General features: G+C 36.9%; 1 protein-coding gene across 13 annotated transcripts in view; it reads right to left on the reverse strand.

Annotated features, from left to right (window-relative positions):
* Nucleotides 1-27,948, reverse strand: part of CEP152 (centrosomal protein 152) — an 86,608-nt gene that overhangs the window by 39,258 nt on the left and 19,402 nt on the right. For all 13 annotated transcript variants that reach the window (XM_077127810.1, XM_077127816.1, XM_077127812.1 and 10 more), the window contains 5 exons: nt 27,384-27,584; nt 23,721-23,868; nt 18,664-18,755; nt 16,210-16,373; nt 5,503-5,701 (listed from right to left, as the gene is read on the reverse strand). In XM_077127810.1, coding sequence (XP_076983925.1) covers nt 5,503-5,701; nt 16,210-16,373; nt 18,664-18,755; nt 23,721-23,868; nt 27,384-27,584 — 804 coding nt within the window. The remainder of the gene's footprint in view (nt 1-5,502; nt 5,702-16,209; nt 16,374-18,663; nt 18,756-23,720; nt 23,869-27,383; nt 27,585-27,948) is intronic.

Below are 27,948 nucleotides of genomic sequence, written 5' to 3' on the forward strand. Positions count from 1 at the left end.
TTGAAGTGCCCTCACCTTCTTCCAATACCAAAAAATTCTCATCTCCCCAAACACAAGTCTGACACCCATTATGCATCAACTCCTCAACGCCCCCAATCCCTGGCCCAGCAACCTGCACTCTACTTTCTATTCTATGAACTTGATTATTCTCCACTATTTTCTTTGTGGCAACCACAGTGCTTAAATTTAACATTCTAAATAATTAACAATCTTGTTTGCTTTCATACCAACTTAATTTCAACAGTATATACAAATTATGTTCCTATTCCCCTCTGTCCTATAATGTAGGTCTTGCCACAAATTACATGTTTTTGCATTATTAGTCCAAAACCCTTGATTTATCATTACATTTTAAGCATTTGCCTTTTTAGAACCTTTAGTAAGTAAACACTGGAGTTACAAACCAAAAGTACTATAGCACTGGCATTTCTATTAACCCAGGGCATAACCCTTACCAGGTATCTTTATTTATTCATATCATTACAACCTACAGTCTATCCTATAGAATTCTTGGTTGGTAATTTTTTGCATTCAGCCCTTTAAATATGTCAATCTACTGCCTTCTTGCCTTCATGATTTCTGATGGGAAATAGGCACTTAATCTTATTGAGGGTCCCTTATAGGTGGCATGTTGCTTCTTTATTAACAGCTTTTAAAATTCTCTATCTTTAGCTTTTGACAGTTTGATTATACTATGTGCAGCGTGAATTTGAGTTTATCTTGTTTGGAGTTTCTTGGATGTGTATATTTCATGTCTTTCATTAAATTTGGGACATTTTCAGCCATTGTTATTTGAATATTTTCTCTGCCCTTTTCTCCTTTTTTTCCTTCTGGGATTCCCACAATAATTATATTAATATGCTTAATGGTATTCCACAGGTTTCTTAAGCTTTCTCACTTTTCTTCATTCTTCCTTCTTTCTGTTCTGGATGATTTCAAAATTGTTTTATCTTCCGGTTCAATTATTCATGCTTCTGTCAGCGCCAATCTGCTATTGAACTCCCCTAGGGAATTTTTAATTTCTGTTACTGAAGTTCAGCAATGTCTGAGTTCTTTTCATAATTTCCATTTCTCTCTTAGATGGATAGATATGTTCATCTATCATTTTCCTGATTTCCTTTAGTTCTTTGTCCATGTTTTCCTTTAGCTATTTGAGAATATTTACATCTATTTTTTTTTAAAGTCTTTGTCCAGTATGTCCCAGGTTTAGTCCCCATCATTGATGGTTTCTAATACCTTAATCTTTTCCTTTGCCTGAGCCGTTGCTTTCTATTTGTTTGTTTGTTTTGTAATTTTCTATTGAAAACCCCACATTTTCATATTTTAATGTGCTAGTGCAGAAATTTAGACTCGGAGGTATCTATTCCTTAAGCTTGTCTCTAGCTAATATTATGACAGCACTTTCCTCAAATGCCAGGAGCTAACAAAAAAAAGAGAGAAAAGGAAAAAAACACTTTTCCCAATCTCTGCAAACTGACCTGTGGGAGTGCTCTCCTTCACAGCTCATTCATGAGTTAGAAATAGATCCAGTGCCAAGATTCATTCTCCTCATCAGGGGAAGAGAAGGTATGTTTGGGGTATCAGCCAACTTTCATCAGCTGAAAAGAGTGCCAGGTAGTATCTTTCCCTTTTTCACTTTATCTTTGCACAGGAGCTATTTCACTAATCCCATCAGAAGAGAGATAAGATAAAAATATCTATTCAGTTAGCTTTTCTCCAGATTTGGGATCCAAGTTAAGGATTTTGTTAACTCACAATAACAGCTTTCATTTTCATCCTTGGCCTCCATTTTTTAAGTTCATGGTATTTATTTGTGCCCCTTTCCAGTTAAGTTGTTACTAATGAATTTTTTTTTCAGCCTATATGTTTTAGTTTGCTTTCATTTGTACTTCTGATAATGTACTAATGAGTTTTTAACTGTGATAAAAGTAACAGTCATACAAGGACTAGATGAGCCTTGTTAGCATAATACCCTTGTGAGTACTTTCAAAAGAGAAGTATCACTTGAATGTCATAAAATGTATTTCTTAAAAGTGGAATACTGAAGATTTTCATTTTCAAGAAAACAAGAAATTTAACCCAGCAATTCTCAGGGTATATCCCTGGTCTCTATGCCTGAAAAGATTCTAGTTAGAATCCTGATCTGGCTATTGAACACTCCCTTTCAAGGGTCTTTGGCATTAGAATACGGCTTGAACCACAATTTGTGGTAAAGTAATGATTTTTATTGAGTTATCAGACACAGAAAAGCCTCTGTGTTTTATTATGCCCACAACAAATTCAGTGTTGATGTCGGCTCTGACTGCTAATAAGCCAGACTGGTTTTCCCAAGGCCGTTACCACATTCTACCTCAATGGACCAGTGAGTCAATCAGAATGAATGGCACAGAATTTGGCCCACTCCCAATCACTGCATAGTACTATGTACAGGCAGTCCTGAATTTTATTACATTTAATCCTGAAAGGGTCATAAAGTAGCATATTCTGATTTTATACCAAAACAATTTTAATTGTAAATAAATCACTGCTATGAACAGTTTTACAATATAAAAGTATAAATCTATAACTCTAATCATTTTAAATTGTTCTATGTAAGACAGATAAAAACAAACACAAAATACACAAAATTTATCGCATAAAGTGATAAATATAACTGTATCTTTAAGCTCTTCCTAAAATAAATATACCAAATAGACTACTATAATAAATATTTTTGCTGGCCCTCTTAATACTTTCAAAGGTTTTAAGGGGGAGGATTTGAAGGCTCAGTTCTCTCTAAAAAGACATCAAAGGAAGTTTGAATCGATATGTTCTTTCTGTTAATACATCTCCCTGCAGCAACCTGAGAAGTTCAAAATCATCTCACTGTCCTCAGAACTGGATGCAAGCAATGATTATTCTTGATAGAAATAGATGTTAAGAGAGCTAAATGTTAGTGGCCTAATTCAAGATTTCAGAAAGGTTAAATTTGTATAATCTAGACTTTAATTCATATGCCCTGCTCTCTATTCACACCAGCTTATGTGCTACATCCTTCCATATACTTTAATCAAGACTGAACTCTTTTTTTCCTACCTTCTCTCCCTGGATTTGTGCTCCAGGACAGAGATCAAATGTCCCCTCCTTAAAGCCCACCTTACCAAGTTACTCCATCTCAGAGCACTTTGTTCATAACTAGTATCATCCTTATTACAAAAAGCTGTAAGGTTCATCATCTTAGAGATGGGTACTGTTGAATATGGTAGCCATTAACCCTTTGTGGTAACTAAGCACATATGTGGCTAGTCAAACTTCAATGTGCTCTAAAGTAAAGTACATGCCAGATTTCAAATACTTAGTACCAAAAAATAAAAAGTAAACCATCTCAAGGATAGTTTTTATATTGATTACATGTTAAAATTATAAAATGTAGCATATACTGCATTTAAAATATATTACTAAAATTAATTTCACTTGTTACCTTGTATTGTAATAGGATTAGGAGAAAAATTAAAATTACGCATGTGGTTTATATTACATTTTTATTGGGCAGTGCTCTTTTAGATTCTAAGTTCCTTCAAGGAATGGCCATTGTTTCTTCATTGAATCCCACAAGACCTTGTACAGAGTAGCTTTTCAAAATAAACAAAAAGTTTAATGATGATTTTGTTCTTCCTCCACAGACCTCCCAAACATGCTTTCTACCTTAGAGATCAAATAAAAAGCACCATCAGAAAAGATGTGGGAAGTTAGAGGCAAAGGCAGTTTACAAGGATTCATAGGCTAATTATATGACTATGAACTTGAGAGGTTATTTAAAAAACATTTGCTATACTTCCTCTCTTTCTCCCCCATTTAGGAAGTGGATTAAAAAAATGCACTAATTCATTAAATATTTACTGAGAAAATATGCAGAGAATTATCCAGACAATATCCCTAGGAAATCCTATACAGTAAGTTAAGGAGAACAGACATAATCAGGAAGGTTGAAGTAACATTTCAAGAAAAACCTGAGTTAAGACGTAGGCTGCTAAGAAATCACTGTGGCAAAAGAATAGCTAGACAAAAAGAGTATTCAAAGATGGGATAGCTCCCTTTTATCTACTGATTAACTAGATGGTAGAGGCAAAGAGAAGGGTTATAGAGACTACACAAGGCACAGGCTACCATCAATTGACATATGTGGGCAAGCGTATGTATGCAGCAAATGCTAGTAGTAACTTCATCATAGAACAAAGAAAGTGTTGATACTTAAATTAAGGTCCAGACTCAAATCCGTGTTCCTATGCTCTTAAATCTGAGGCCACTCTAACCAAGATGTTTAAATTAATCGGCTCTAATCTAACACAGGTTTAGACATAAATTTTCATTCACTCCCCTTTTACCGAACATATAGAAAAAATTTGAACAGCCAGATTTAAGGATGTTAAATGTGGTGCTAGTTGGCGTGGAGTGGAGGTGTCTCTCTCATTTGGTTTTTAAATTAAAATCAATGTTGTACTCATCAAATAATCATAAGCAGGAACAGGTGGGACAAAGTTTTAACAGCAAAAGTATACCCATATTTCTGTAAAGTAAATCAGCCACAATTAAAATTCCATTATAATAGGCACCATAGAACATCTTTTGTTTTAGTAGGATTAAATGAAAACAATTTTTAATTAAAAGGGTCAGGAGATAAAATAGTACTAAAGTAGGAAGTAAAAAATTATTTCAGCACAGGAGGACAGGAATATACTCTCTACACTGATTTTTGCCTTTCCTTCCCTTTCATAGTTAGTAGGCCTCTTATGTATTGCTTTGTATTGGGAGTAGAGACAGGTTAGCATTTGGGACATAAAGAAGGGTGAAAAGGGCAGCAGTTAAGGTAAGGCAGCCCTCCAGATCTGTGATAGCAAGACCGGGTAGAAGTATCCTTGGCCTATTTATTAGTCATGTGTTCTAGTTTCAATTTGCCTAAAGGTTGACTCTGAAATATCAGAAGGGTCACAAATTCCCCCAGCCTCATTTTCCTCACCCATAAATTGAGGAGGCTAATTGAAGAATACAAAGGTAGATTTCAACTGTATGAGTCTATACACTTAGACATCTCAATCTGATTCTGTTCCTTTCCTACTTGCACTATCATCACTACACAATTAATTTCCTTTTATAGAATGACTCTTGTTATGAGAACATAGGCCGGAGAAAGACAAAATGCTAAAAGGTTTCACGGTGGAGATTTTAACTAGATTTCAGAGCACTGTTGCACAGGCCAGTCTTGGGAAGATGTTGATAACTTGCTACACAGAATTCTTCCTTGCCATTGTTGTAAAGGAATTTGACCTAACTGGCAACTCATTTTCTCAGTGCAAAGAGTAACCAGAAAATACATTCCATTAAGTGGCATTTCTTTCTTTAAATTTTACTTCTAAAAAAAAGTTAAACAAACCTCTGAAAGTCAAAAGTTTAAGTGTGAAAAACATAAAAGATAAAACCTTGTAAGAATGGCTCTTTAACTCTATACACTCTACAAACCCCTACCTCGATGATTTTTTCATCCTTCTCCACTTGTTGGAGATCTTCAATTTTTTTATGACAATCTTTGAGATCATTTTGTAACTGAGAAACCAGCTGTCGCTTCACCGAGTTGCTACCCAGCAAACGTTGCACTTCAGCTTTCAGCTTGTGAATTATCTCTTCTTTGGAAAGCTCTTCATTTCGATCTTCTGGTTTCAAAATGCTAACAGAGAAATTGATTTTTAAGATTAAATTTACTAGCAAATCAAGTGTGATTTTCTGTAAAAGCTATTAAGCATAGCAGGGACCTTTCTGAATATATGTGACCTGGTACAACTATATACCTGTATTTCCAAAAATTTTAAGCTTTGTTATACACAAGAATATATTTGTCATGTACCTATATAGAGAAATTACTTCATTCATAGGAAGACCATTCCCAAGCTCGACCCCACTATAAGAAGTTCAGCCATGTGAACTTCAACATGACTTGCATTTTTGTTTTTGATAAATTACATGCTGTATATGTATGTCCTTTATGACTCCAAGACAAACAAAACAAAAATACAAAGAGATGTTTGAAAATCAGAGAGAAAGACAAAAGAAAATGAGAGAAACAGTCTAAGAAATCCAACACTTGAGTAACAGGACTCTTAAGAATAGGACACCGAGGATGAAAGGGAAGAAATCATTAAAGAAATAACTCAAGAAAAATTCCTAGAACTAAAGGACAAATAAAAACCTTACATTTACTTTTTCCCCAAATTTCACCAAAATGGTGAAAAAGATGTATTTAGGGAGGCACACGCCTACAAAAATAGGAGGAAGACATAAGCAACAAACTCTTGGAAGGTGGAATGCAAGTGCATGGGTGGTAACTGGCTTAGCAGATTTGAGAAAGCCAAATCCTAAACCTGGATGCCTCAAGAAAGCCAAGAAACATTGCAGTTTACACACAGGAATCTCCCAAAGGCCCAGGAATGGCCGCATCTGCTACCTTGGCAACTGTGGGGGAAAGGAGAAGAAGCTTAAATAAGGAAGAGTCAGTAAAAATCTGTTGAAGCAGTTGCTCTTTCCTCACTCTCCCAAAAGAGAGGAGGACTCTTGTTTGGAGAGGGGCAGACGGAGGGTGACTGGACTGGGACATGCCAGGTGCAGTGGAGGATGGTGGAACCTTGGTGAGGACAGACACGCAGACCAAATATCAAGGCCCAAGGCCCCCAGAATGTATGATCAGGTATTTCAGTTAATCCTGGCAATACTGCAGGTAAGACTTGATGACCCCCAGTCTGTAGAAAAGAAAACTGAGCCTTGGAGAGGCACCCAGGCCTTCTAGCTCTTTTTCTCAGATAGGATAAGGTGAAAGATAAGATAAGGCAAGAAGAAAGACAGAAAGTTACTGATATTGGGGTTCCTAACCAATAATTACTTCCTAATCAATAATTACTTCCTCCCTAACCAGTAATTACTTTCTAACCAATAATTACTGTATCTCTTTCAACTTACTAATACATCACATTGGATAGATATCTGAGCAACAGGGAAAAATACAAAAATTAAAACCACACTAATTTAAACACAACTTTAGCATCAATTAATTTCAAAAATGGGATGAAAATTTCAGCTTCTTGCCACAATGATATAACAAGAACTGAATTTATTTTCTCACCTTAAACATCGAGAAACCAATAAAATGTATGAAACAATGATTTTCAGTCATTAAGTATCAGGCAGCACAGTACAGTGATCCCTGAGCAAAAGGAAGCAAACAAGGAGAGTCCCACAAGGATCCCAGGGAGGGGAAACTCAAACAGAGCCTGGATGTATGAGTTCCAGAGAAAGAGTTCAGAGTTTGGGGAGACTAAAAGAGTTAGAATTTGAGGGGAGAAATACTGGAGAGGAGGAAGTTGCACAGAGCATGAGCTCCCTGTACGCCTGTGAGCACATCACCTCGAGGCTAGAGAAAGAACCACAGGTAAGGAATAGGGCTGGGAAGGTAAATCTGGTCCTTGTCCCTCCATCATGGCAAGAAGTAGAAATTCTATTCCATTTTTGAAATTCAGATCAGATTTAGAATTCTTAGAACTCAATAAGAAGAAAAACAATCCAATCCCCCCTCCAAAAAAAAAAATTGGTCAAAGTATTTCAACAGATGCTTCATTCAATAATACATGCAAATGGCAAATAAGCGCATGAAAAAAAGGAAAAGGAAAACAAAGCACATCAAAAGGTGCTTAATATCATTAACCATTAGAAAGAAAAACTAAAAATACACTGAGATACCACTACATATGCAAAAGAATGTCTAAAATTTAAAAAACTAATAATAATACCAAATTTTCTCAATGATGCAGAACAACTAGAACTCTCATATGCTGCTATGAATGCAAAAGAGTATGACTATTCTGGAAAAGAGCTTTTATAATACTGACTTCTAAATAGAGCTCCTTTAATATAACCATAAAAGAGGAAACAATTTAGAGCATAAGTGGAAAGGAAGGGGTTAAAATAATTTCCATTAGCATATAACATAATTATATCTGGGAAAAAAAAACAAAAGATAATGGAAAAGTTATTATAAGCAAGAAGGGAATTTAGAAAAGCAATAGGTCATAACATAACACAACATACAAAATTCATATATATAAACAATAGCAAGCGAGACAGAAACAATAATGGAAAAGAATATCACTTACTTTTGCAAAAATAAAAAATTTAAACATCAATTTAACAAGTAATGTGCAAAACCTAAGTGAGGGAAATGTCAAAACACTCTTGGAAGACACAAAACAGATTTAAGCAAATGGAAAAATATGTCCTTGGACAAAAGATTAAACATCATAATGATGTTAATTCTCACTAGGTTAATGTATATATTTAATGCAATCCTAATAAAAATATTACCAGGATTTTTTTTCCTGGAATAAGATGAGTTAATCATAAAATTCCTTTGGAAGAATAAAGAAGTAAGAATAACCAGGAAAATGCTAATAAGAATAGCAATTCCAGAGAGTTGGGAAAACTGATTTATGAGATAAAGACAATAAAACATTTACAACACAGCATAGGAAAATAGCTTCATGACCCTGAAGTAAGGAAAGCTTTTGTAAATGGAACATAAAAAACACTAAACATGGGGCGGGCCGCGGTGGCTTAGCGGGCAAAGTGCTTGCCTGCCATGCCGGAGGACCTCGGTTCGATTCCCGGCCCCAGCCCATGTAAAAAACAAACAAACAAACAAAATACAATAAAACAAGAAAATGTTTAAAGATGTTTCCCTTTCTTCCTCCCTTCCTTCCTTCCATCCTTCCTTCCATCTCTCTGTCTTTCCTTCCCTTCCTCCCTCTCTCTTAAAAAAAAAAAAAAAAAAAAAAAACACTAAACATGAAGATTGATAAAATTGACAAAATTAAAGTCAAGAACTTCTGTTCATCAAAAGATACTTTAAGGGGGTGAAAATGCAAGCCACAGAGTGAGAGAAGACAGTTGCAATTCACATAACCATCAAAGGGGTCATATCTAGAACACATATTTAAAAAATAATAAATTCCTACATGTCAACAAAACACACATGCACAAAAGATTCATTTAAAAACCAGCAAGGGGGTAGTGCTATCGTGGCACAGTGGTAAAATTCTCACCTGCCATGCCAGAGACCCAGGTTCGTTTCCTGGTGCCTGCTCATGAAAAAAAAAACAAACAACAACAAAAAAAAACTGGCAAGAGATTTGAACAGGGATAGCCAAACAGGCAATAAACATAATAATAAAGGGATCTCAATCTCAATAATAATCCAGGAAATGCAAACTAAAACCTCAGTCAGATATCACTACACATAAAACGGCTTAAAATGATATACTAACAATATCAAGTTATTGTCAACCAGATAGAGCAACTAGAACTTTCATATACTTCTGGTGGGTGTATGTGGGCACAACCACTTCAAAAAACATTTTCATATTATCTGTTAAAGCTAAAACAGATACTACAGGCAATTCCACATCTAGGTATACTTCCAACAGTAATTCATGCACGTAGCACCTAGGAAAAACCTAAAAATCTGTGAACAGTAGAACAGAAAATAAATTGTGGTATATTCATACAAAAATGATGTACATATATATAATTGAATGAGATACAGTTACATTCTACAACATGAATTTCACAAATAAAATACTGAGTGAAAAAAATGGTCAAAAGAACACTTACACCTACAAAAACCCATAGCTAACATCACACTTATATGGAGAAATACTGAATGCTTCCCCCTAAGACCAGAAACAGAACAAGTATAAGAATGAATTTGGACCCCTACCTCACACCATACACAAAAATTAACTCAAAATGGATCCCAGATCTATATGTAAGAGCAAAACCTTTAATATTCATTAAAGAAAACCTAAGAGTGAATCTTTGTGACCTCAAATCAGGCAACGGATTCCTGGATACAAGGAATTGAAGGAAACAGTCAATATCATAAAGAGCATACATGAAAAAATCCATAGCCAGCATCACACTTAATGGTGAGGAATTGAAAGCATTCCCCTTAAGATTGGAAACAAGACAAGGATGCCTACTGTCACCACTATTAATCAACATGGTATTAGAAGTCCTAACCAGACTAACTGGAGTGATTAGACAGGAGAAAGAAATAAAAGGCATCCAAATAGGAAAGGAAGTAGTAAAACTTTCCAGATGACATGATCCTATATTTAGAAAACCCTGAGAAACCTACAGCAAACCTACTTGAGCTAATAAACAAATTTAGCAAAGCGGTGTGATACAAGGTTAATGTACAAAAATCAGTAATGTTTCTTTACACAAGCAATGACCTATCCCAGAAACCACTACCTGGCTTGAGGTCACAAATATTCACTCTTACGTTTTCTTCAATGAATATTCAAGGTTTCGCTCTTACATACAGGTCTGGGATGCATTTTGAGTTTATTTTTGTATATGGTGTGAGGTAAGGATCCAAATTCATTCTTATACAAGACCTGCTCTTGATGTTCCTAAGGAAAAAAAATTGCATTCAAAATAGCAACCAGAAGAATCAGGTATCTAGGAATAAGCCTAATCAGGAATGTCAAGAACTTAGACACAAAAAAATTACTAAAAAGAAATTAAAAACGACGTAAACAGATGGAAAGACATTTCATGCTTATGAATAGGAAGGCTGAATATCACCAAGATGCCAATTCTACCCAAACTGATCTATAGATTCAATGCAATACCAATCAAAATCCTAACAACCTACTTTGAAGACTTGGAAAAGCTGGTTATCAAATTAATATGGAAGGGAAAGAGACTCTGAATAGCTAAAGACATCCTAAAAAAGAAGAATGAATGGGAGGACTATCACTTCCTGACTGTAAAGCTTACTATAAAGCCACAGTGGTCAAAACAGCATGGTACTGGCAAAAAGACAGAAGGATTGACCAATAGAATACAATCAAAATGCAGAGATTGACCACCAAATTTATGGACATTTGATCTTCAATACAGCCCCCAAATCCACTGAACTGGGACAGAACAGTCCTTCAATAAAAGGGTATGGATAACTGGATTTCAATAGCCAAAAGAATGAAAGAGGACCCTTACCTTACCCCCTATACAAAAATTAATTCAAAATGGATTAAAGACCTAAATGAAAGAGCCAGTACCATAAAGCTTCTAGAAGAAAATATAGGAAAACATCTTTAAGATCTAGTAATAGGAGGTAGCTTGTCAAACTTTACATCTAAAGCACAAGTAGCAGAAGAAAAAAATAGACAAATGGGAACTTCTTATGATCAAGAGCTACTGTGCCTGAAAGGACTTTGTTAAAAAGGTTAAGAAGCAGCTAACTAAATGGAAGAAAATATTTGGAAACCATATATCAGATAAAGGCTTGATATCCTGTGTACATAAAGAAATTATACAGCTCAAAAACAAACAACCCAATTATAAAATGGGAAGATGGTATCAATAAACACTTTTTTGAAGAGCAAATATAGATGGCTAAAAAGCATATGAAGAAAGGAACAAAAAAATAGAAAAAAAACACATGAAGAAGTCTTTCCTCAAAGAAGGTATCCTCTTGTTGATACCTTAATCTTGTTGATACCTTAATCCACAGGCTTAAAATTGTAACTTGTAACTTAATAAATCCCCATTGTTGAAAGCCAAAAGCACATGAAAAGCTGCTTATCTTCATTGGCTATATGGGAGATGGTAATTGAGATGGCAGTGAGATATCACCTCATACCTATAAGAATGGCTGCTATTAAACAAACAGGAAACTATAAATGTTGGAGAGGAAGTGGAGAAACTGGGACACTTATGCACTTCTGGTAGGAAGGCATAAACGGTATAGCCACTGTGGAAGTCGGTTTGGCGGTTCCGCAGAGAAGTAAATAAAGAGTTACCCTATGACCTGGAAATACCACTACTCATTATATACCTAGAAGAGTGGAGGGCAATGACATGAACAGGCATTTGCACACCAATGATCATAGTAGCTCTATTCACAATTGCCAAGAGATGGGAACACTCCAGGTGCCAATCAACATATGAATGGATGAAGAAAATGTGGTATATACATACAATGGGATATTATGCAGCAATTAGACAAAATGATGTCCCAAAATATATGACAACGTGGATGAACCTTGAGGAAATAATGTTGAGTGAAATAAGTCAGACACAAAAGGACAGATACTGTATGATTTTGTTATTATGACTCTGGTAAAGCCTCCAGTGTTTTGGAGCAGCTAGAAGGAAAAATCTGAAATGAGGAAATGGTAGCCCATGGCAAACTCTGGGACCTGTTCTGTAGCAGCTTGTTAAAGTGTGCTTTGAATATCATTGCTTTTTTCTTTCTTTGCTTTGTATATATATGTTAAAATTTACAACCAAAAAGCACAGTAAAACAAAACAAAACAAAAAAATTACAGGCAGCTACAGTAACAGCTTTTTTTTTGGAATGGGCAGGCTCCAGGAATCGAACCTGTATCTCCGGCATGGCAGGTGAGAATTCTACCACTGAGCCACCATTGCACTGCTCAGTAATAGCTTTTTAAAAAAAGAAATTTTAGTGTCTGAGTTAAAATTTTTACTGTTCTTCAGTTTCCAATGATTCCAAATGAAATACATTAAGATATTAGAAAGAGAGAAATGTAAATGTACAAAATATTAGGTAGGTTTACGTTTTAAAATGTTCTAAAAGGAGCTCCTTACAATATGCTACATTTTCAATATACACACTTTTCTATATGTAATATAAAGTGCATTAAGTATGTCAGTATATATGCCTATTTAACCATTTCTACTTACTCAAGAAACATAATACAAAGGAAGAGTGCATCTTCCCATACCAGGAAATGGGGTAAACAATAAGCAGGACACTATATTTTGCTCAGTTAACAAATTATGCATCCCTAATTTCCTTTTCTACTGAATGCTGACCACTGAAATAGCACATTCTGTACTCCTAGAGGGAGCCAAGTCAGAGCAGAGAAAGTGCTTACTAAAATGCTTTTTTCTTCTTTCCTCAAAAGGGTAAACACCAGCAGTGGTGACCAATCTTGCAGAAGTCTCACTACTGAGCCCTGTGGAAGTTGGTTCCCTTAAATCCAAATAAACTGCAGCCCCTAATGAAGCCTGCTGAGAAGATCAAAGGGAAAAGGCATTCCACTTGTTAAATGTTTATTGTTGGAGCTTAGCAGCCAACTATAATAAAGGAGAGAGGAAGCTGTCTGCAGGCTGCATGCAGATTTAGCTACTCAAATTCCACAAATGTAAAATAGAACATTGAAGCTGAACCCTTAAAATTTACTAGGTGGTAGCTTAAGGGAGGAGGTAGTTGGTAATAAAAGCTTGGAGCCACTAATATCTGGGTCAGAGATTTGAAAGCAGCTCAAGTCAACAAAGAATTAAAATTCTTAACACTGGGAATACTGTTGCTTCCTCTTATACTAAGAATCAGTCTATCAGAGAAAAGATACAAAACTCTTTTCTCCTAGATCTCTAAATTTGATTTAAGACAATATGTATTTATTTTTCTCAAAGCAGAATAATCATATACTAAGATACTGGTGGGTAGAGGGTCTATAAAAGCTCAACATTCTTCTCCCTTACCCTGTGTTCCCTGGGGTTTCTTCTCGCTGAACCTTGTACTTTATTCTCCACTCTCCTAGATGGATGTGCTGACATTCATTTTTGCTGCAAAAATGCTGTGATGACTCTGGTTTAATTAATATGTACAGGAACGTGCTTTAAGATTACTAAGGGATTTTGCCTATGAGTACTAAATAAATAGAAAGGACAAAAGCAGTAGAATATTTCAGTAGACATCATCATGAAGTAGTGAATTTGAAAAAATAATTGTATTATTTACCCAATTCCCAGACTAATTATGGAACAAATTAAAATAATGTAGCGACACAGTGGAACAAAAAACTTTTTTGGAATGAACTGAATCTTTAATCCTCAAAAAATAAAGAAAAAGAATAAGGCAAAAGGTTTCACTTTCATGTAAACTACAAACAGAAAATCAGATCTAGCATCAGAAGTTCTAGAGTTCGAATACTGGTTCTGACACTAATTTTCTCTGTCTACTTAGACAAAGGAGCCCCTCTCTGACCTCCGTTTTCCCCAATGCTAAAATGGATAACGGATCCTACAATTTTCACAAGGCTAGAATGAGGATCAAGAACATTTCACACAGCACATTTTGAATTATATAAAATCTGATATCAATGATACATTTTAACTAATCATCTATTAATAGTAATCTTGATCACTTATTCATGCATATGTATGCTAGAACATATTCTCTAAAACATCTTATTTATTATCTATTTTAATCCTCATTTTAGCCTCATGGGTTAAATCCACTTAATAGGAAAAGCCTGATAAGAAAATATGCCCAGAAAAGTTAAGTAACTTGCCTAAGTTAAGTAACTTAAAGGGCAAGTCTGTGATTTAAAAAAAAAAGCCTGGCTCTACAGACCATTTGCCCCTTATAGAACTAATCTAGCATTAACAGGAAATGAGGCACTCACAGCAGTGAATTTTCCACATGACTACATTTTAACTTCAAAATTTTATGTTAATCTGTCTAACATATAACACACACATCCTCTTTTGCTTCTATTACCTAATCAAAGCTGAAGCCTTTCGTTTACAGCCCAGCACTGTGACTGATGTCCTCAGAACAAACCTTAGATGTATAAAATGGCTTGCCCTGCTGCCCAGCAGCTCCAACCCCTTGTTTCTATAGTTCTTTCCTTGCTAAGGCTTGGGTGTCTGGCTGCAGCACTGGTAGTACCTCTCTCAACTCCCTGCCCCAGATATTCTGTGGTCAGTTAGGAAACAAGATAATTAATCTAAGCCAATTTGGCCCTGGAAAAGTGCTGAAGGTGGCTACTATTAAATGCATCACATAGTCTACTTCTGCTACTTTCTGCTTTCTTCTGGTTTGCAGCTGTGATCTGCAGAGTTGAGAGTACCTGAAGACTGATCTCCAGGTAAATGGGTTCTACTACACTAAAGAAACATCTTGTTTCACAGTATTATCTGATCACTTTAGATTTCAATTAACTGAATCTCATCTCACCATCCTTAAATGGAAACACTTCATTAAAAATAAAACAAATCTATTACAGAGCAAATTCTTCAGGAGTCTATATTTAGTTGCATGATACCTGAAACACACAGGTAGTAAACACTCATGCTAAATAAACAATAATGATGGTAAATTCAGTCAAACTACAAATTGGATGGTGGTAGAGTAGGCCAAATGCATAAAAAAAGAAAAAAAAAAAGAGTTCATGTAGACTAAATGCAATCACTTCCAAACACCTCACTTCTCAACCTTTTATCAAACCAACAGAAGAGACGGATAAATCCACCCACCTTTATACTTCAAGTATAACACTTAGTTGCTTACAAGTAAATCTCCCTCTCCCTAACCAGACAAAACATAAACCTCCTGTGGGGAGGGACAGTTTCTATCTCATCTTTGTACTCCACTTCCAGACCTTTGCAAGCACCTTCAAATAGCAAGTGCTTCAGAGATGTACATCCTCCTATTCATTCATTCTTTAAGTATTAATGACACTTCAAATGTGTCCCCTCTTTTATACTACCCATTCCTTCCCCAAGCAATTCCTGAGAGGGACACTAAAGCATTCTTTTCCATGAGATCACTAATGTATCTATATTAAGCAGTGGTACAAAAGACTGAATCCCTATTTTAAAGGTAAGGTCCTATGAAAAGTTTCGAGGAAAAGTAAGTACTTATTTTCTCATTTAAAATGATAAATGCAAGGTACCTGCCTTCAACACAGTGTCAACATATAAAAATAATATGTGTTCACCTTAATAATTAAATACTTGCATATTTTAACTACATTGATCATTTTCTACTTTCTTGAAACTGATGTACCTACGTGGTGTTAAGGACATTAGTACAATATAAATCCTTGAGATTTTGGCTCATTTTGATTCAGATATTTATGTTTCATTAAAAATTACTAAAGGGTGGGCCATGGTGGGTCAGCAGGCAAGAATGCTCGCCTGCCATGTCAGAGAACCCGGGTTCGATTCCTGGTGCCTACCCATACAAAAAAAAAAAAAATTACTAAAACATCCTACATTCCAGAATCCCTAGTCAGCTCATTACTTCATGCCTGTTGCCACCTGTTTACCATGCTTTATAAATATTACAGTAAACTATTATTCCAATACCTGTTAACTTTGGACTTTTTCCAGTTGACTTTTTTAATACCCAGATCGACATATGATTCAGTGAGCTCTATATTTAATTCTCCTTCTAAGTCATTTGGAAGTATTCCTAGTTTTGCAGCAGATTCAAAGAGAGAAATTTCACCCTTCAGTTCTGTTAATTCTTCCTAAAACACAAAATTAAAAGTTATTTTAGTATTATCTTTGTATTTATATATATATATATATATATATATATATATATATATACATATATATAAAATAAACAGTCATCCTATTTAGTGCTTCAAATTTGCTGTAATGGATCAGATGGAGGGAAAAAAGCTTCAAATACATGATTAGCATACATTATAAATTATAATCCTGTATGATAGATGTGATGGTTAGGTTCTGGTGTCAACTTGGCCAGGTGATGGTACCCAGTTGTCTGGCCAGGCAAGCACTGGCCTAACCATTACTGCAAGGATATTTGGTGGCTGGTTTATTAAATCACCAATTAGTCGATTACATCTGTGGCTGATTACATGTACAATCAACTAAGGGGTGTCTCCCACAAACAAGATAATCCAACCAGTTGGATTTGATCCAATCAGTTGAAGACTTTTAAGGGAGAAGAAAGAATTTTCACTGCTTCTTTCACAGGGAGCCTCTCCTGTGGAGTTTGTCAAGATCCTTCATTGGAGTTGCCACCTCACAGCCTGATCTAGTGATTTTGAACCCTTGCATTCCCACAGTTGTGTGAGATACTTTTCTAGATCTTATACTTACAGATATCTCCAATTGGTTCTGTTACCTAGAGAACCCTGACTGATACAATGGACTATAAGTTGTAGGTGGTATATACTTTTTTTTCCGTATGCTATATGGCAGGGTCACATTTCATTCTTTTTCCATGTGAGTATTCCGTTATTGCAGCACCATTTGTTGAATTTGGGGGGGGGGGGGGAATGCATGGCCCTGGAATCAAACCCAGGTCTCCCACATGGCAGGTGAGAATTCTACCATTGAACTACCCTTGCACCCCCAGTATATACTTTTAATGAAAGCTATTGGGGTTTCATTAACAAGCATGTTGTGCTACTTATAGAACTAATTTTAGCAAAAGGATCAGGGGTAACCATTCAGACAAATAATAACTTAAAGAAAAAAACAACTGTTATAGTCAGCAAAAGTGACCCAGAAAAGCAGCTACAGCCAAATTTATCACAGAGGACAGTTTTATAAACTAACCAAAATGCCTCTAAACGTCATTCACATTTCTTACTCACTTCAATATTATTGAGAACCAACAACTAGTGGCCAGCCAGTAGCAGGTTTTCAAGGGAAGTGAATAAACTAATGAATAAATAAATGAAAAAGCAAATGCATGTAGTTCTCTCTTACTTCCCTCTTACAATCTGTCCTCCATGAAAATCATCCCTTGAGCTGAGACACTGACGGGCAGCACTTTTTAGCTTATCAGAGTAGAGGTTAAAGTAGATTAGTTTGCCAAGGACATGGTGGACTTTAGTCTACCAGTGGTAAAAAAGGCAAAATACCTCTTTCAGTTTCCATAGAAGACCTAATTAGCATTGGAGTGAAAGAACTGCAGTGATGCTATCCTGCTAAATTGAACATTCTTCATACCCACTGATAAACTTATCTCTGGGACATATCCACAGATGAAAGGGCATGCCGTGTGAAGGCAGTGGCAGGGCAGACTGTCAAGAGGCAAAGTCCTGGCTCTGCATTTAGATGGATCTGGGTTTGGCCATCCAACTGTGCGGGTGAGATTGTAAACATATGACTAAACCTTTCTGAGCCTTGAATACACAACTGTAAAGTGGTGGTAATAATACCTAACTCATGAGATATTTCCATGATCTAATTAACTGAGATAACATGGAGAAAATTTTTAGCACATTGCCTGGCAAAGAGCAGGCATAAAGAAATGCTAATGCCCTTCCAGGTAAAGAAGAAAATTACTTCCATTCAAAAAGTCCTTTCCAGAAAAAGCCTGAAAGCCCTCTCCCAAGCATCTGTAAGGAATTAAGTGGCCTTTGCCCAGTGGACTCCCCAATGTCCATTATGCCTGCCTATGACAATTCTACCACCCCTCCAGTAGGGGAGGATGTGTAGCTGAAGAGACTGATGTGCTAGTGCTGTTCCTAAGTTAAAAAGTCAATACAAACTGTCCATTCCCTAGCCCTTCAAAGTCACAGGTTCCACAAAAGAGGCCTTCTCTAGCTCCTCTGCAAGGGTACACTTTCTTGCCCCCGTCTACAAGTCTCCTTGGAAGAATGGTAGCTGCTCATCCAATGCTACTTTCAGAGTCACCTTCCTAGGATCCTCCCTCTCATAGGCTGGTTTAGCCCAACCATCTCTCTTATAGAGGAAAATCTGATGTTCAGAAACGTGACAGAATCATTGCCTACTTCAGTTACCCCCACAGAGTCTCTTTCAACTGGTAACACTCACCTGCAAAGCTTTGTTCATGTTTTCGCTCAAAGTATGTGCCTTTTGTGCTTGCTGCAGCTGGTGCCGTAGCTGAGCCACCTCCTGTACTGAGCCTGTGAGGGGAAGCACCACAGGATATAAACGTAAAGAAACAAAGAACCCATGACCAACAGAATGGTGGTAAATTCAGTCAAACTATAAATTGGAAGGTGGTGGAGTGGGCCAAATACAGAACTTGAATCCAGAGGCTAAAGAAAGCACAATTCTGCTTTCATCATCAATATATTTTTAGAATGAAGATGCAAGGCTAGTGGGACCCACAAAGCATAGTCCACACATTTCCAGGATTAGGCAGACCTCCCTCAAATGCCCTCGAGGAGTTGAGGACATGGGCTACTGTGACCTTGCTATGAACCAAATCAACCACATCTACAGACCTTAATACTCCACAGTTCCTCAAAAGAAGCATGACATTCCAAGTCATCAAAAGGAAAAGAAAAATTATTTAATGCATCTCTACCCATCCAAGAATAAACCTACTGTGCTGGTTTGAAAGGAAGCATGTCCCCTAAGAAAAGCCATGTTTTAATATAAATCCCATTTCATAAAGGTAGAATAATTCCTATTCAATACTGTATATTTGAAACTGTAATGAGATCATCTCCCTGGTTGATGTGATTTAGTCAAGAATGGTTGTTAAACTGGATTAGGGGATGACATGTCTCCACCCATTTGAGTGGGTCTTGATTGGTTTACTGGAGTCCTATAAAAGAGGAAACATTTTGGAGAAAGAGATTCAGAGAGAGCAACACTACGAAGCAGAGAGTCCACCAGCCAGCAGCCTTTGGAGATGAAGAAGGAAAACGCCTTCCGGGTAGCTTCATGAAACAGGAAGCCAGGAGAAAAAGCTAGGAGATGATGCTATGTTCATCACATGCCCTTCCAGCCGAGAGAGAAGCCCTGACTGTGTTCACCATGTGCCTTCTCACTTGAGAGAGAAACCCTGAACTTCATAGGCTTTCTTGAACCAAGGTATCTTTCCCTGGATGACTTTGATTGGACATTTCCATAGACTTGTTTTAATTGGGACATTTTCTCGGCCTTAGAACTGTAAACTAGTAACTCATTAAATTCCCTTTCAAAAAGCCATTCCGTTTCTGGTATATTGCATTCGGCAGCTAGCAAACTAAAACACCTACATTTTGTTCCCTTTAAGGTCATCCAAAATTCTTTTATTTTTACCACCCCCATATCTATACATGTGAAAGAAACATATAAGAGTTATGCTTCTGAAACTTTGGTAATCTGCTATTTTAAATATACAAGGGGAGGGCTCCATTTAAAAGGGGCTTTAATGGACTTCCTCAAAATAAAATACTGGTGGAATCTTGAACAGGGCATGAGATCCTGTTGGTTTATACAGGTTAGTGTGATGCCGCAATATATCCCAGAGTAATTTGGGAAGAGAATAAAGAAGTATTTGCAAAGTTCCCTTTGGGATCTGGGGATAAAGGAGGAAATATTCAACTTACCCATCTGGAGAATTTCTCATATGCTCGCAAGCAATGAGGACAACCAATTCAATAGACTTAGCCCTTGATCTTGCGGTTCGACCCTATGAAATTTATTCCTGCAAAGGAGAAGCTAAGCCTGGTTATAATTCGGCCTAAGAGTCCAGAGAACCTCTTTGGTTGCTCAGATGTGGCCTCTCTCTCTAACCCAACTCGGCAGGTGAACTTACTGCCCTCCCCTGTACATGGGACATGATTCTCAAGGTTGTAAATCTCCCTAGCAACATGGGACAGAATTCCTGGGATGAACCCAGCATCATGGGATTGAGAAAGCCTTCTTGACCAAAAGGGGGAAGAGAAAAGTGAGACAAAACAAAGTTTCAGTAGCTGAGAGATTTCAGTCAAGAGGTTATCCTGGAGGTTATTCTTATGCATTATACAGATATCCCTTTTCAGTTTATGGTGTATTGGAATAGCTAAAGAAAAGTACCTAAAACTAATGAGCTGTGTTCCAGGAGCCTTGATTCTTGAAGCAATTGTATAATTGTATAACCTTTACAATGTGACCATGTGATTGTGAAAACCTTGTATGTGTTGCTCCTTTTATCCAGAGTATGGACAGATGAGTAAAAAAAAACTAGGATAAAAATAAATAAATGATGGGGGAAGATAAAGCGTAAAAAATTGTGTAGACTGAAATATGAGGGTTAAGAGGTAGGGATATATGAGTTTTTTTCTTTTTTCTTTTTATTTCTTGTGCTGGTTTGAAAGGAGGTATGCCCCTAGAAAAGACATGTTTTAATCAAAATCCCACTTCATAAAGGTAGAATAATCCCTATTCAATACTGTATGTTTGAAACTGAAATCAGATCATCTCCCTGGATGATGTGATTTAGTCAAGAGTGGTTATTAAACTGGATTAGGTGACGACATGTCTCCACTCATTTGGGTGGGTCTTGATTGGTTTACTGGAGTCCTATAAAGAAGAAACATTTTAGAGAAAGAAGGAGATTCAGAGAAAACAGAGAACGCTGCAGCACCATGAAGCAGAGAGTCCAACAGCCAGTGACCTTTGGAGATGAAGAAGGAAAACGCCTCCCGGGGAGCTTCATGAAACCGGAAGCCAGGAGAGAAAGCTAGCAGATGATGCCTTGCTCGCCATGTACCCTTTCAGCTGAGAGAGAAGACCTGACTGTGTTCACCATGTGCCTTCTCACTTGAGAGAGAAATCCTGAACTTTATCGGCCTTCTTGAACCAAGGTATCTTTCTCCAGATGGATGCCTTAGATTGGACATTTCTATAGACTTATTTTAATTGGGACATTTCCTCAGCCTTAGAACTGTAAACTTGCAACTTATTAAATTCCCCTTATTAAAAGCCATTCCATTTCTGGTATATTGCATTCCAGCAGCTAGAAAACTAGAGTATTTCTTTTTCTGAAGTGATGCATATGTTCTAAAAAATAATCATGGTGATGAATATACAACTATGTACAATGATTGTACACTATATATGGACTGTATGTGTATGAAGATTTCTCAATAAAGATATTTTTAAAAATAAATAAATAAAATGTGAAGATTGTGGGAGGATGGCAGAGTAGAGAGCTCCAGGACTCAGTCCTTCCACCAAAACAACCTTTAAATAGGCAGGAACTGTCTGAAACAACTACTTTGAAATTCCAGAGGCCAGAAGAACACTGTACAGCATCCAAGGAAGAGAGTAGGAAGAGGCTGACAAAGAACAGTAAATTGCTTTCTCCTTGAGGTGGCGACTATCACCCTATCTGCCACTCTCAAGGGAGGCCACTGTGGGGTGCAGCCCCTGGCTATACTGTTGGTAACGAAAACAGACACGCAAATCTTCCCCCCTGAGAACAGAGGTGGGCATGACTGATCACCGAACATAGCTTTTGATCAGCAAATATGGATCACTAGGGGCCTGGCTCTGAGGGCAGCCACTGTTCCAACCCTCCCCGAACAGGGACAGTGGTGGTGGAGACTTAAAGATGCTGTACTTCTTCAACATCTTGAGGGATAGTAAGTTAAGGGACTGTATTTGCTGGGTAGGCCAAGAAACCTCAGCTCTGGGAAACCATCAGAGAAGCTCCTGACACTCTTCCTTCAGCCTCCCCAGGGCACTTTGGAGTCAGTCTCCCCCTGCTTCATGGGCACCTGCCCCTGTTTTGGTGGGAAAGACCGAACTGGGAAATTCCTCTCCAGGATGACTCTCATTCCAGAATTTGCCCTCCAGACAAAAGCAGCATGAGACAACAAAAAGACTTTTTTACAGTCTTTTATACTACAGAGGCAGAGAGTCTGGGACAAGGGCCTGCTGACTCCTGATACCTGGAAGAGGGAGGTTGTTCCCTGGGAACAAACCAAAACCCTATAAACAGGGGAACTCCAAAACAATTAACAAGCAAAAGTTCAGGACAAGACAGGGAAAACCAGGCACACTGCATTCACATTGGACCATAGTCTACTTAGGTCCTCCCTTCCAGTTTAGTTCTGTATCCTTTTTTTTTTTTCCTTCGCACTAGCATTATTTGGTGAGCATTTTTCCTTGCCAGTAAAAACTTTGAAAATATGATTTTTGTTAGTTGCATAATATGTCATCATTATTTTGCTTCATCATTTTCTTTGTTTTTCCTTCTTTATTGGAGAAGTTGTGGGTTTGCAGACCAATCATGCATGAAACACAAGATTCTCATACACCACCCCAGCACTAACACCCTGCATTGGTGTAGAACATTTCTTACAATTGATTACAGCATGTTTTTATAATTGCACTATTAACTGAAGCCCACAGTTTAAGGTTAACTATGTAGTACAGATCAATGGATTTTTAAAATATTCGTCTGTTACCACATATATAATCCAACATTTCCCCTTTTAATCACGTTCAAATATATATTTCAGTGCTATTAATAATGTTCACGATGTTGTGCTACCATCACCACCAACATTATCAAAACACTTATATCATTCCAAATAGGAATTAAGCCTTAACTTCCCATTCCCTATCCCCACCCTGTCCCCTGGTAACCTATATTACAATGAATGTAAGCCATTTAAGTGGCTATTCCACGGTGAGGAGGAAAGAAATTAAAGAAGATATTACAAAAGGATGGAAAAGTATCATCAAAGCCTGGGTCTAAAAAAAAAGCAAAATAAAATGGGGTTTTCAATCATTTTTAGCTTTCAGGGCTAGAATTTAAAAACATATACTTTGTTCAATTCTTTCCCATTCAGCTTTGCTATATTTTCAAAAATGTACTGTGCACAAAAGCAGGGAATTATCTGTGTTTCATTCATTTCACTTGAATGAAAGAAACTCAAATGTTAACAATATGGTAATAGGATTGTTGGTTATTTTTATTTTCTACTTCATGGTTGTTTGTTTTCCAAATTATCAAATAAAAGTGGACCTTTATAGGTACAATTTTTAAAAAAATCACCACTTAATTTCTTTTCTGACTCTTCAGAATTTTTATATCAGGGAAACTACTATGTTCTCTCTGCAGATTACCTTGGGGGAAGGCACTCGCCCAAGCAGACACCTACCCGACTGCAACAAGCTGGCACATTGCTTCTGACTCTCCTCTAGACTCCTTGTCAGCCTGTTAATGATCTCAGTCTTTTCTAATTTGGTTGATTCTTGATTCCTTTCCAGTTGTTTCACGTGATCTTTCAAATGAGCACAAGTGTCTTCCTAAATAAAAAGTGTTAAGAAGTCATTTTCATTATCAGTTATTAAATACTAAAATAAAAACTATTAACTATAATTGGATTTTAAGTCAAATATAAAATAGTCAGATGGCAGCATTAACTCTTTTACAGGGTTAAGTGCACATGATTAGGAGCCAGGAGAACAAACTTACGTGGCCCTGGGTGAGTCATCAACTTCTCAGCCTGTTTCTTCTTTTTTAATTATTCTAATAAAGGTGGAATTAGGATGACTTCTAAAGTCCCTTTCTGCTCTACATCCACAAGATTCTATTATTCTAAAGTTAGACTGTATTCATGCCAAACGAAATTTATTAACTCCTATTTGTATTTTACACTATCAGTATAAGTGTGTGTACATATACTTAGGTAGACCATTTTGCATCATGGAATTTGTATCCCAAGACAAACAGACATGTATAAACTCACTCTATCCCTCCCAGTCCAAAGCCTAGCCACAAGTAATCTTTCTCTCCTCTGAACTCATTTAGACTTTATGTATTCCTTGTATGTTTCTCTCTCTGCCTTTTAAATGTCTCGTTTCTCTTGCTAATCTCCTTGAAGGTACCTATGCAGTGCCTTATATGTAGCAAGTCCTCCAGTAAATACCTGAGAAATGAATAACTAAGAAAGACAGAATAGTGTGTTGTGTAGGGAGGTATTGTGTGGGAACATATAGAAAATAAAGAGTCTGTACACAACATAGTTAAGTTTCTCCAAAAGAAAAACGTGTTTGGGAATAATGAGCCATGGAAATCCCAAGCCCAGGTAGAAGGGGTCCTGGAGAGGTCATCACCTCTCATTTGAAACACTGTACACAGGCTGAATTCCAGGCAAACGGTACAGCGTGGGTGAGGAGAGGACTGAGTTAAATCGGTTGAAGTTACAAAAGAAGCCTGAAGAAAATCAGTAGTAAGGGGAATATCAAGAAAAGGTCCTGAAACAGAGAGAAGGCATTTGGAGCCTGATCCACAAGATAAACTAAAGGCCAATAACATCTCAAGGATACTAACGAAGGTACACCACACAGGGCGGTAAAACAGAACTAAGAGTTAGAAGAAGTCTTTTCTTCCCTCTTACTCTCATTTTAGCTTCTAAATTCGTGTGAATGTTGTATTCTATCTCAATGTAGTGGTGTTTGTTTTAAATTCTTTCTCCCAAAGTTCTGAACTAAGTGAAGCTTCTGAAATCTAACCCATGTTTATTTTGCACTGCAAAACCTTTTGGTACAATACATCTGATTCCTAGGCCAGCTTGGGAAGTATGGTTCTAAGGTACCAAACTACCAGGGCAAATACAATGAATGAGCTAATATTAAGGACAGTATGAAAGTACATGCAAGAAGGCGTGTGGAAACAATCAACATTTATGTGCTGAGGAGGTCACAACAGTTTTTACAAGAGACCGAGAACTGGCAAAAAAGTATTAAAGAAACAAAACAGATATGAAAAGCACTATAAAGAAAAGGTTTCAATACCTTATATATATATATATATATGAGTGGTTCTGTTGTTTCCATGATTAGCTTAAGTGAGAACACACACTTCAAGATTAATAGGACAGACATCTATTTAAGACTGAATGACAAGTATGATGATAAAAAGGTGACAGCTGGTGACATAGGAGCATTGAAAAGGCTTCCAATGCAATGATTAGACCACACATAAAGGTCTGTGTCTCTTAGTCAACAGAAAGTATTCAAAGTGGAGCCTTTAAATGTAACACTAAAGGAAAGGTAGAACATAGATCAGGTGAAGGTTATAATATAGAAAACAAGTTCCATGAAGAAAGTCTTGAATATGTACTTTCACCAAAAGCTGAAGATTTCAAGAGCTAAAGAAAGGTTTTATATGATTCTGAAGATAATCACAGATCTAAATTAAGTGCCACTTCTGTGAATATGAGGAAGTAGAACGGAGTTTAGAAGAGAGGGTCTAGGGGGAGGTTTGCTATTAGAGTTCTGTCATCGGACTCTAGTTTAGAGTTATTCTATTTTTTTCTTTTTCCTTTTTGGTATGGGCAGGCTCTGGAAATTCAACCTGGGTCTCCGGCATGGCAGGTGAGAATTCTGCCACTGAGCCACTGTTGCACTGCCCTAGAGTTGTTTCATTGAAGTGAGTGGAGGGTGGAAAGGAGGATGGAGTGAGCACAAGGGTAGAATGTACTAGGAATTCCTTCTAGCCAATTCCCTATGTAAATGTGTCTTAAGTCAGCAGAAAATGGAGACATCCTTAAATAACTGCGAATGGAAAAGTCACCAAACCCCACTGTCTCTAGTCATCTGAGCACTACCTTTAATGCAACTCCCCAAACACAACCAGAATTAATGAAACTGCATCTTATATTTATGCTTAAATATTTTATAAAGTAGACTTTTCAATAATTTGGCATAGACTTCAATTTTCTCTACCCCTATATATCTTCCACACTGATCCACGGGTCACAATATTTTTCTTTATAAATGGAATGAGAACATAATTAGGAAAAACACTCTAATTAAAAAATCATAAAAATTCATATAAAAGTAGAACAATATACAAACAATTTGGGGATAACCCATAGTTCAAGATTATTTTTGCCACTATTCACTTCAATTAACTGAAATAATCAAGAAAGATAGTATACACTCTTGATATTTTTATAATATATTTTGCCTTTCTATTAGGTGGAAATAAATGAAATTGCCAATAAAGCAATCTTATATGGCTCTCCTAAAAGCATGGAAAAATTTAGAGTCAGCTGTATAAATAAGGAACAACCCAAATCAGGACAAATTTTAAGTATTTGGGATTTTCCATCCCCTTGCATCTCTTTTTCTTCTTCTCTTTCCTTGGGTTAAATTAAATCTGAAACTACATTTAAATACTGCATTCTAAATTTTATTCATGCAAGCAATTTCCCACAAGCAACCCCACCACCTGACTCACCCTCAGCTTACAACATTTTATTCCCTTTTGGGCAAAAATAATAAAAATTGACTTTGAAATAAATTCAAGCTTCAAATCTACCCGAATTTAGATCAGATTTTCCCATTTTATTTATTAAGCTATTCTCACAAGAACCATTTCTAGACAGTCTTTAGGTTAATTACCAAATACTGGGAAACCCAAAATGGACCTTCTATTGGTTAAGCTCCCAAGATAACCTCTCAAATTCAAGCCCACTACCAGTTATTAATCCTTTCAGTCTGGATTAATTTTAAGGAAACGACCATTCATATACCTATGTATAATATGTATAAGTATTCTATAAATAAAGGACTAGTAATTTGAGAACTGAGAAATTTTAACCAATTCTATATGAGGAAGGCTTCACAAACTTGCGCCTTTAGAAGACAGAATCATAGATAAAAATTCTTTGGCTTTTAAAGTTTTACTCACAATTTAATCCAGACTGTCAACTTCTAAGATTTCTGTAAGGTAAATCACAAACTAACATATTATTATGCAAAAAATAACCGGCTTTACTTGTTGCTACCAGGTGTTCTGAAATCATTCTAACCTTTTCCTGAAGCGCGGCTGCTGTAGCATCCAAATTCTTCTGTATGGACAATACTTGCTCTTCATACTTCTTTGTGAGGCCTGCAACAATGCTCTCATGCTGCTCTCTAGCTCGCTGAAGTGATTCCGATTGGTGAAGGTCCACCAGTTGCTGCTTCAGGTTTTCTAGAGCCATTTCAGTTGTTCTGGACTTCTTAATTACCTAGTAAATACAAACAGGCTCTCCATGTTTACAATGTTTTGACCCTGTGCTCTGCTTGTGGACTTTAGCCTAAAAACCAACCATGCTTTAATGAGAGTAGAGAAGAAGGGGTCTCCAGGTAGTAGCTCCAACTTTAAGGCTTCCCTAGCTGGGGATTCACCAGGCTCACAGTTGTTGGAAATATGATTCATTGAGAAAATAAACTGCGTAGCTACCCAAGGAAAGCGAAAGAGGATTCTGCACTGCATAATGTGTATGTGGATTTCAGGCAAGGGGTATGCTGCTGCTGGGCTCATCCCGGTGCGGTGTGCATCACTTGGTGAGCAAAGTGCGGGACAAGCGAATTGTCAGGTCACAGAAAAAT

Source organism: Tamandua tetradactyla, chromosome 14, assembly GCF_023851605.1.
Source record: "Tamandua tetradactyla isolate mTamTet1 chromosome 14, mTamTet1.pri, whole genome shotgun sequence".
Taxonomy (NCBI): domain Eukaryota; kingdom Metazoa; phylum Chordata; class Mammalia; order Pilosa; family Myrmecophagidae; genus Tamandua; species Tamandua tetradactyla.